The sequence below is a fragment of the Sinocyclocheilus grahami genome, unplaced genomic scaffold (assembly GCF_001515645.1).
Source record: "Sinocyclocheilus grahami isolate Dianchi unplaced genomic scaffold, SAMN03320097.WGS_v1.1 scaffold40.1, whole genome shotgun sequence".
In the NCBI taxonomy this organism is placed as follows: Eukaryota; Metazoa; Chordata; class Actinopteri; order Cypriniformes; family Cyprinidae; genus Sinocyclocheilus; species Sinocyclocheilus grahami.
The window spans coordinates 2,764,611-2,776,158 of record NW_015505219.1 but is presented as its reverse complement, the minus strand read 5'-3'; the positions used below and the strand labels follow the sequence as shown (position 1 = coordinate 2,776,158).

Below are 11,548 nucleotides of genomic sequence, written 5' to 3'. Positions count from 1 at the left end.
TAGATAGATAGATAGATAGAGACAGACAGACAGACAGATAGAGATAGACAGACAGATAGATAGATAGATAGATAGATAGATAGATAGATAGATAGATAGACACAAACACATGGTGTATCATGCAGAGAAATATTTTTTTAAGACAAATAGTTGCTAGAATGTAATAAAATAAACTGTTTTTATTGGTTTATTCAAAGTCATCCCTTCTTTATTAGCCGGTTTATTGCCTTATATGCATCATGTGCTTGCAAAATGAAGAAAATGGATTTGTTACCCTGAGGCAACATCCTGCAATAGAACACACAAAAATAAACACACTTCACTAAACATCCCTGAATGGATTTCACAAAGTTTGACCTGAAATGTTACTTAAATCTTAACTCAGAGAGACGTGACACTGCTCTGTGGAGATGAGGGTGTTCTGTGCTCCCCGAGGCACGTGCCTGGAATATTTTGGCCTGGAAATGCCATGGTCAGATTTGATAAGAACCTTTCACTCTATAATAGTGTTTCACAGTCATCCACATCTCCCTGACATCCTCTGTGAGACAGTAAACAGACGGACATTAGGCTTCACATTATCTCTCACTGGACTTAGTTAGACACATTAAGATGTGCATTGACAAAAGACTAAATGGATAAACACATTTAGATGGTCCAAAATAGACGAGACACCGTCAAAGACGAGACTCGCTTCACCATAAAAGCGCTGATCTTTGCCAGGCACCATTACAGTAAGAGTCTCTACGGAGTAATTTCAGCTCAATTGTTATACTGAAGATAGTGGGTTTAGGGAAGAGTTTTAACGCTTTTATTTAAAGAGCCCCTTAAACCATCATCTTAATGTACATCTTCCGATGAATGATGATCTGTAAAGGGAATAAATCTCTTTGTGTCTTGTAGCGGAAAAAGTAACATCCCTGGGAAAAGACTGGCACAAATTCTGTCTGAAGTGTGAACGCTGTAACAAGACCCTGAATCCAGGAGGACATGCAGAGGTGAGAGGAAGACAGTAAAGAACGTGTTGAAGATAAAGATCCCATTGCACTTTTCCTTCATGTATATTTCTACTGACTTGGAAGTAGAAATGTACATTTATCTGGCAAATATTACATCTAATGTTAGCGATGTTGATTTATAGTTTGCAAATTCAAATTTGTACTCTTATTTAGCAATTTTGTTATTTCCGATTTTTGAGCCTAAACTGAAAATACACAAACAAAGCGAAAAGCACAATCACAGTGCTTCGAGTCTGTAAGTAAATCACAACTGTTCATGATGCTGTTCAATTGTGATCATGAATGAATCAGTATTTTTAAACAAAACAGTTTAGTGAAAGATTCAATGACTCACTCATAAAGACATGCTAACATACTACTCTTTTCTGCATTTCTGTCATCTTTATATGGCTAATATAGTATACTACTGTATACTAATCCTATAGGCATATTCACACCAACGGCACAATATATATATATATATATATATATATATATATATATATATATATATATATATGTTATATGTCTGTTTAGAACAATGCATAAAAATGTCAGACGGGCTAAATGAACATGCTAAATTGCTTTCTGACAGTAGGTGTAACTTATAGAAAAGCAGAAGTACAGTGGTTACCCTGTTTACTATGGTACACACTCCTGAATGAATCAATGAATGGTGTTGAATTAATCGGTTGACAGAATGGTTGAATGATTCACTTAAAAAGTCACTTGTTGCCATCTGCTGGTGGATAAATGTAACCTTCAGAAAGGTTCTTTGCAAAATGGGAAATTATATGCGCATGCAATATTATATTAGCCAGTGAAATAATTTGTTAATGTCAAACACACCTCATGATTCAAAACTTGCTATTGCTAGGCTGGTGTTGTAATGGGTAGTGACGTTCTCATTCTAGAATGTATGTGATTGGTCAAAAATTGTATTCGTAGCCTACATTTTCCCTAAAGACTATACATTTTAAATATGTATATCTGATTAAAACTAATAGCTAAAAATCGCCTTGAAAAACTCTTAGAGACTCCAAAAAAGAGCACTGACATGTTAACAAGTTCACATTATAATCAAAATTCACACTTTTAAGTTGTTGTTCTAGATAATGATGGAGATAATTCAGATTCCAGCAAAGGGCAAAAGAACCTTAATGTATCCCAAATATCATATTGATTGTATTGAATGTGCACTTGTGTACTTCCAGTGTCCTTTGAGTGTACTTCAAATCTTAAAAGTACATTTAAAAAAAGGTACTTGCAGATAATATTAATGAAATAAAGGCCACTTAAAGAGAGTACACTTTTATGACTGTTTCTTAAAACACACTTTAAAAAAAAGTGCACATTGTTAAATGTCAAATTAAAAGTTTTGCTTTAAAATACATTTTAAATAATAGTTTTATAATATTTTGCTTTAAAGAAGTGCACCAATTTATTTTTTTTGACTAACATTTTTGACTTCGCCATTACAAATGTGTAAATACAAATATATTTCAATACATGACATACAAGTTTTATTACATTAAGGTATTTTTTAGTTGACCATAAATGCTTGTCACTTCATTTGGCAGTATTGGGCAACCATATTTCAAAGACAATAGAAGTAAATATAAAATTACATATAAAGTCCTACCTAGTCCAACTAGTTAAACTATAATACAATTTTCATTTAACTGTAAGATTCCACAAAATAAATGTCAGAAAACATGACTTCAATTAGCACTTAAATATATTCTTCTAAAGTGTATTATTTCAATAATAAGACTCTTTTTAAAAGTATACGAAAGTGTAGCCTAATTCTTTTTCACAAGGACCGGTACAGTTGTTTGCTCTTTAGATGTTGAGAATATGTCATGCTTTAATCTCTGGACAGCATGAGCGTTAATTTTTGATGACAACAGACAAGTAAGACAGGAACTGGTTGCCTAATTAATCTCAGTGATGTGCTTTATTCCACTGTTAACAGCATGATGGGAAGCCATACTGCCACAAGCCATGCTATGCTGCCCTCTATGGACCAAAAGGTGCAGTACATCTAATTAGTGCCTCAGATGCATCTACTCATAATTTATGGGGCTTGCAGCAAGTAGGACACTCCTTCCTTTGATGCTACAGATTCTTAATGAGACAGACAGCCTGCACAAGAGCAGCTTAAATATCTGATCTTCAGATATGGATTAAAGTGATGAAAATTCTGTCATCATTTACTCGTTTCACACCTGTATGACTTTTTCTTTTGCGGAAAAAAAGATATGTTAAAGAATGCTGGTAACCGAACAGTTTTGGGTCCTATTGACGTCCATAGTTTTGGTTACCAACTTTCTTCAAAATATCTTCTTTTGTGTTCCACAGAATAAAGAAACTCGTACAGTTTTGGTACAACATGAGGGTGAGTAAATGATGACAGAATTTTCATTTTGGGGTGCAATATCCCTTTAATGTCATGTAAAGTTAAAGCCTATGTTAAATTCTTACACACTGTGATGTTAAATATAATCAGAAAAGAAGCAACTGTACTGTCTGTCATATCCCTGTAGGTGTGAATATCGGCGGGGCTGGATCATATGTCTATGACACACCTGTCAATGAAGACACTGCCCCTGTTGCAATGGAATCCAAGCCCAAGGCTGAAGAGAAAAGGGCTACTAGGGGCCCAGTGAAGGGTGAGTTTGTATTACTGTAGACTTGACATTACACAACACAGCCTACTGTATTTGTTTGATAGGCCTCTAAATTCTCAACAAAAAATCTGTTATATACAATCTACTTCATGACTTGATTGATAGTTTATAGCATAATTCTAAAATTGTCCACCTTCAGGTCATGGTTTGTTTTTGCTGCGAAATCTTTAATGATTTTTATAAAATCAGTAAATGTATAAATAGCTTTGATATTGTTAGTAACTGAAGCAATTTTTCATTCTGACTTAAAGGGACAGTTCACCCAAAAATGAAAATTACATCATCATTTACTCACCCACAAACTGTTCCAAATCTGTATGAGTTTCTTTCTTCTGTTGAGCACGAAAGAAGATATTTTGAAGAGTGTGGATAACCAAACGGTTGCTGGCAGACATTGACTTCCATATTATGGAAAAAAATTATAATATGGAAGTTAATGCCAACCAGCAACTGTTCTGTTACCAATCATTTCCATTTTTGGGTGAGCTTTCCTTAAATGTATATGTTGGGCTTTACTACACCTTAGCAACCATATATCAACGCAATTGCGACATTTGCATGTGCTTTCTAGAACAAAGTGGTAATGAATTCTGTATTATATTTCAGGATTATTACATTTATGTTAATGTCATTTAAATGAATGATATTTTTGAGAATAACTGTTTACCTAATATTCTCCAGCTGCAAGCTTCAGTTCGTTTTCTGGTCAGCCGAACATCTGCCCAAGGTGCAACAAAACAGTGTACTTCGGTAAGCGCTGACATTCAGACAGTAAAGTTCACCAAATATGGACTTGTGCTGTAACTTGTGTGTTCAGCAGGGCCTGGACATACATTAGCATTTCCTGAGGTTGCCTGATGCTTACAGAAGGGCCTGTGTTTCCTTCTTTGTGTTTCAGCTGAAAAGGTCAGCTCCCTGGGTAAAGACTGGCACAGACCATGTCTGCGCTGTGAGAGGTGCAGCAAAACTCTGGCTCCAGGCAGCCATGCAGAGGTGAGGGACAGAGACAGCATAAAACTCTGCAGCCGATCAACTTTCAATTGAAAGACCTGTTGATTCTCATATGACAGTATATATAGCAAATTTTAGGTTACTTGTAGTTTCTACTGTATTTTGGGCCATTTTTATATATTTTAATCTAAATAATTTATATTGTGCAAATTATAAAAATACATTTTGACTTTCTCTTGCCCCTCAAAATACATTATGCGGTCTATATGCATTTAAAGGTTTAAACTAAATATATTTTCAGTCTAAAAAAGGATATACTTGCTTATATTGTGATGGTCACTACATGTATTTGAAATGTAATTTGGTCCAAAAAAAAAGTATCTGCATGTGTGGAATAGAAATGTATTTATCCCCTCTCAGTAATATCATAAAGGTGCAGCTCAAAAACATCTAGATTAAACTGTTGTGCAATGCATCCAGATTTGATTTAATGTGATTTAATAGTGTACATGGGTTCTGTTTTAAACTACAGCACGATGGCCAGCCATACTGCCATAAACCCTGTTACGCTGTTCTCTTTGGGCCAAAAGGTACATTTCCCATTGTTCATTTTCCAATTGCATTATCTTACACATATTAAAGGGGTCATATGATGCAATTTCAAGTTTTTCTTTGTCTTTGGAGTGTTACAAGCTATTTGTGCATATATAAGATCTGTAAAGTTGTAAAGACTAAAGTCTCAAACCCAAAGAGATATTCTTTATAAAAGTTAAGACTCGTCCACACCTTCCTAAAACACCTCGTTAAAACACGCCCCCACATGTCTACGTCACTGTGTTGGAAGATTTGCATAACACCGCCCCCAAATGTTCATGCAAAGACAGAAGGTGTATCTGTAGTATTGTTGCCGCCGCTGCTATGTTGTGGAGACACTGTGTGCTTCCAAATATGGTAAGGGGCGTAACATTTCCGTCACACGCTTGAGGTATTCGGCCAATCACAACGCACTGGATAGCTGGCCAATCAGAGCACACCGTGCTTTTCAGAACAATGAGCTTTGTAAAAATCGACGCGTTTCAGAAAGGCGGCACAGAGAGGAGCAACAATAATGTACGGTATGTCGAAAATAATGTATTGTTTGAACTTTTAATCTGCGTAAACATTGGATTACACCAAATATACTAAATAATGATATTTTTAGCATTTTCATGACCCCTTTAATTGTAAGTGTCTACTTTAATGTTTCAACTTTCCAATTACATTTATGACAATAAAATATCAAAATATGAGTGAAATAATGTTATATTGTCATTCAGCATAACATATATATTTATGTAAAACAATATACTTATTCTGACTTATAGAATAAGTAATAAGTGACCATACTACATTTTATTATATTTTTAATGATTAAATTCTTACTGATAAAATACTTGCTGACAAGTGGTTTGAAGGATAGTGTCAAAGATTGGTAAAAAAAAATGTAAATTGAAAGTAATTAGTATTTTGGGGGCTGCACTGTTATCCTTAAACAGGGTCTTTTGCAATTTAACGATTCTTGTTCTAAATATGCCTCAAACGTGTTTTTGAACTATTGTTACACTGAATGACATTTTTTCTGTAAATCATACACTCAAAAACTGCTGGGTTGTTTCAACCCAACTTTGGGTTAAAATATAGCTAAAAATGTTTTAAATTAAATTTTTAACCCAAAAGTTGGGTTAGTCCATATTTGACCCAAAGTTGGGTTGAAACAACCCAGCGTTTTTTAGAGTGTAGTAAACTTTCATTGTTTTGATGCTTGAAATATTAATCTTTGACCTATGATAATATCATTTCGCTATTTTTGTTCAGGAGTGAACACTGGAGGTGTTGGCAGTTACATATACGAGGACCCAAATACTGAGAGCCAGTCCTAAGAACCACAACCACACCAGCAGTATTATTTGCAACCATAGATTCAAGCCTCTTGTCTGCTTCCTTTAACTCCACTTCCTCTCTTTCTTGAGTCTGCACTGATCTTGTTCGTCTACAGAGTGCCACTTAATTGTACTAAAATGAGCTAGTATTACTACTTACTAACTGTATTTTTGCTGTATTTATATATGGTTTATATATATTTTAAGAATGTAGTTAATATACAGATTTTTTTGACTGTGACAACAAAATTCTGTTCAGAATGAAAAGTTTTTGCCATTAGTTCTAACATATGTTTAGTCGTGTAGCACTTTAGCACACTTATTTATTATTATAGTTTACTGACAGTATATGTTTTCTGAACTTTGGACTTAAGGTCTGTTTATGTATTAAAAAAAAATACTGTTAAGTGTATGAAATTGTTTTATTTCATTTCACTTTTGGGATGTCTATGTTTGTTTGTTTATTTTCTTCTTAACGCCATTCCAGCATCTATGGCTATATTCATGGCGAGAGTTAATCCATACTCAATGCCAATACATTCACCAATGAAGAAAATTATTCTGAAGCTGGAAACAATCAATCAATCAATTGCCAACTCTAAAAAAATCAAGCAGAAATTACAAATAATTGTGTTCAGTTAAAAGGAAGGAAATGCAGATGCTGTTATATTACTATAGGCCCTATAATAATATAATTTAATCCCAGATAGCACACGTACATCTGCAAGATGTCTGTTAAAGATCGCTTGATCTGGAAAGCATCTGCTGTGTATAAACATCTGGCAGACGTCTGTAAGATTTCAGTTTTACATGCATTCTCAATCCTAAACATCTTAAAGACATCTTCTAAACATCTATTTGACATCTGATAGGAAACGTATCATTACTCATTTGTAAGTCGCTTTGGATAAAAACGTCTGCTAAATGACTAAATGTAAATGTTATGTAAAGGAAACATCTTATAGACGTATTGCAGATGAGCAAACACTCTAAAAACTATTGCAGATGCAGACGTCAAATAGACGTCTCTGTGATGTATGTGTGCTATCAGTGATGTGTTGTTGCAGTCTATATATTATTATAACCATAGGCGGTTCTTAGCCTTCCCCTGGCCACAGGGTCTTGGGGCAAAAATGCCCCTGCACAAACAAATTAAATCTATTAGGTCTGTTGCTAACAAAGTGTAAATTAATAGAAAGTGTCGACTGCGCATTGAATTAAGATTTGCTCATGTTGCACCATATTTCAGGGTTACTTTGGAAATGTAATAGGTTACAGATTACAAGTTACCCTATTTAAAATGTAATAGTAGTGTAACTTTTTCAATTACTTTATTAAAGTAATGTAACGGATTACTTTTGATTACTTTTCAAAATTTCTAATGAATGTTTATTTGCCACTGTTAATCATTTTCAAACATTTACACCATGCAGGGTTAACCTTACAGTAGTGCTCAACACTGTCAGACTTTCAAAATCCTTAAAGGCAGAGTAAGTGATTTTTCAAAAACACTTTAGAAAACTGATTCGGGCCGAATCGCAAAACAAACTGGTAGCCAATCAGCAATAAGGGGCGTGTCTACTCGTGATGTGGAGGAGAGCGCGTTCAGTGCACAGGACGGACATTAGCGGAGCCGAGCGATAGAAAGATAGAGATGGCGGATAAAAAACAAAAGAGGAAAACGTCTGTGGAACGATAAGGCAAGAAGTAGGACCCGTGTAAATAACGGATCAGCTTTCCAGCGCTGGAGAGAACTCAAGGAGTTTCCACTCGCGTCCGGTGTAGACACGGTGTAACATTGGTTTTGCTTTGTTTCACAGAACTAATCGTTGCCTGGTTTGCCTACGTATATGTGGGGCGGAGCTATCAAAATAGGGGCAAGACCCTTTTGGGGTAGGGGCGTGGTTGTTTTGGTGATTTCAAATATCAACATTGGCTACCAGAAATCACTTACTCTGCCTTTAATCACTTGAATTAAGATGATCAAATTTGAACACATCCACCACAAAATCAGACTTTAGTACCGCCTTTTACTTTGAGATTGATCTGAAGTTCAATGCAGATTTAAAATCATAAGAAATAGTTTAATGATACTGTTTTTGAAACCAAATCTTTGCATAACTACAGGAAACACTGCATCTAACAATGGATTGGAAAAAAAAATAGCTAATTAAAAAAATATATAATAAAAACGTATATACATCAACTCAATTACGGTTATCTAATAAGCATGTGTCCTATTCTGTGTACTAAACTCCTGAAACATTGGTGTCTCTTTGTATATGATATGATGATAGTTTTCTCAAAATAAGTAAAATGCTCATGAAGTGACTCAGAGCAGTTCTAGAGATTGTTTATGTGTTCATGTACTCATATATTGAGGCAGCAGAGGCTGCAAACACCGCAAGCTTCGGTAGGCCTATGTGTAGTAAATGAAACCGCATGTCTGCGCCATTAATTTCCACGAGGGGCGGACTGGGAAAAAAAATTCAGGCCGGGAAATCTCACACTCATACACCCACGACAAATTCAGAAACATGGACAACACTATTTTTTGTATGGACCTCACATAAAAAAGGTTTAAATTGAATGTAGACAGCTTCAGTGATTATAACGATAGTTTTGTTGTTTTGAGGGTGCCATAGATCAAAGTTAGTGATAATGTCATTATTGTACATCATGTATTCGCTAATGTTTTAATTCAATTGTAATCCCATTAAATACAAATGCAGTCCCATTAAACATATTTTATTAGCCTACATAACAACCGTGTCTGGTTCTAAAAGTCTAAAAAGTCCGGTTTATGATGTTTGTAGATTGTAGTTAATAGATTTGGCTGCTTTTAGCCTTACCCTAGAGTTGGTTCACCCGCCGCCTATAACATAATTTGTTATAACATAACATCAAAGTTTGCACAGAAATCCAAGGATCTGTCACAAATCATGATGATAGCAATGAATAAATGATGTTTGCAACTCTTTTTTTATCCAGTTATATTATTAATAAATTAAGGTAAACGCTGCACTAATAGACATACGTTTCGTTTGCATATAGTGATGCTAATTATAATGATTAAGCTCTACGGCGTATCGTGTAATAACCTAGTAGGCCTAGGCTTGAATAGTCAACCTCAAAAATAGGAAATACATTTGAAACCATAACGACGCAGTGCATTCTGGGTAACGTGGTCCGCTGTGCTCACGCGCACGCTGTCATTCAACACTGCGCTGATGTCTGCTGCGGTCATTCTAGCCGCTGTGCTCGGCGGCGGGGTTTTCTTCATTGCCCGGAGATTATTCTTCCGGAGGAAAGCGCTGAAATTGCTGAGTTACCCAGCGGGTCTGATGCGCGGAAAGACTGTGATAGTGACCGGGGCGAACAGCGGCATCGGGAAGGCGACGGCGGCGGAGCTGCTGAAGCTGCAGGCCCGTGTGGTCATGGCCTGTCGGGACAGGCAGAGCGCGGAGGAGGCGGCCCAGGACATCAAGAAGCAAGCCGGTCCGAATCAGGGAGAGGTCGTGATCAAACACCTGGACCTCGCGTCGCTCCAGTCTGTGCGCAGCTTCTGCGAGGAAGTTATCAGGGTTTGTTTACAACGGTCTCGTTCTCTTTTAGCCATTGAAGCTAGGTTGCATGTCATTAAATATAAGCTACAACACAATGGAGTATGGATTAATGACTCAGGCAAAAGCTTTTGAGAAAATGGCCCAATTAGTTCTCAAAAAACACGAAACGTGCCAACACTTACATGTTGTGTAACTAAAGGTCAGGTCCCACCTGTGTTTCTCAGTGAAATGAGCTATCCAATGTCCTGAATATGATATGAATGTTGTACTCCTACTGTAATGTTAATATTACTACAATTATTGTTAGCACAATTAAACCGTGGCAACTTAGTTCTAGCCACCAGTCATGAAAAATGACATTCACTACTTACAATGTTCAAAGCCGGTATTAATGGGATTGCATATTATTATTATTATTATTATTATTATCATCACTTATTATTATGGTAATTTCACCATAACTACATCCTACATGAGAAAATGTGGTTGCTGTGAACCATACTATAGTAAAGTAGGCCTACTTGAATTAATTTATTGTGGTAATTCGGTTGCTGTGGTAATATAACAACTATTGTAATATAAACGAATTACTTTGACCCAATACTGTACTAAGTTTTCTACAACTATAGGGTATATTATATTACAATACACTACAGTTTACTGTAGTAAAAACTAAAGTATACTACGGTATTTATTACATTTTATCAGTTCACTAGTTAATACTACATTTATAATGTAGCATTAGCATTTATTAGCAAAGTGTTGTAAATACTATAATATGTCTACAGTATAAGACACTGTACTATAGTATGGTTCAAAACACTAGTATTTACTATAAATTACTATAGTATTTTTTCATGTGGGTTGTATTAACTGTGGGTATTTTGCAGAGGTTGCGTTAGACTTTAACCTTGTCCGTTATTTTGACGCACAGGGTCGTACAATTTCCATCATAATCTATTATTAGCCGTCATTTTAATGTTCATATTTTAATTATATTAACACATTTAATTGCTTGTATTTTTGTTCACATATTCATTTTTAATAATGAACCTACAGGACGAGCATATAGGCTTATGCATTTATTTATTTATCACGAGAACAGATGAAGAGAGACTGTGTGTCACTTTTCATGTTCAGCGTTAGGCTACACACCGCAGTGACAGCGGAGGCCACTGAAAACAACAAAATATGCTAGGGCTGGGTACAAAAAAAAATTGAATTTAATAAAAATGTAATAGATTCTCATTTTTATGAACCAATATCGATTCTTATCCCAATCATTCTGTTTTCAGTTGACGAATGAACCGTACATATAGTACATATACTAGCACTTACCTATTCTATTCTATTCTGTTCTATTCCATTCTATAAAAAAAAAAACCTAGCTATGTGTACTGTGCTAGACTAACTGAGACTTGTCA

General features: G+C 35.5%; 1 protein-coding gene across 1 annotated transcript in view; it reads left to right on the top strand.

The window, feature by feature from the left end:
• LOC107582101 (cysteine-rich protein 2-like) overlaps nucleotides 1-6,740 on the top strand; it is a 10,663-nt gene extending 3,923 nt beyond the window's left edge. Inside the window, exons 2-8 of the mRNA XM_016267838.1 lie at nucleotides 904-998; nucleotides 2,974-3,031; nucleotides 3,545-3,670; nucleotides 4,370-4,438; nucleotides 4,587-4,681; nucleotides 5,172-5,229; nucleotides 6,494-6,740. Coding sequence (XP_016123324.1) covers nucleotides 904-998; nucleotides 2,974-3,031; nucleotides 3,545-3,670; nucleotides 4,370-4,438; nucleotides 4,587-4,681; nucleotides 5,172-5,229; nucleotides 6,494-6,558 — 566 coding nt within the window. The 3' untranslated portion in view covers nucleotides 6,559-6,740. The remainder of the gene's footprint in view (nucleotides 1-903; nucleotides 999-2,973; nucleotides 3,032-3,544; nucleotides 3,671-4,369; nucleotides 4,439-4,586; nucleotides 4,682-5,171; nucleotides 5,230-6,493) is intronic.
• The last annotated feature ends 4,808 nt before the right edge of the window (nucleotides 6,741-11,548 follow it).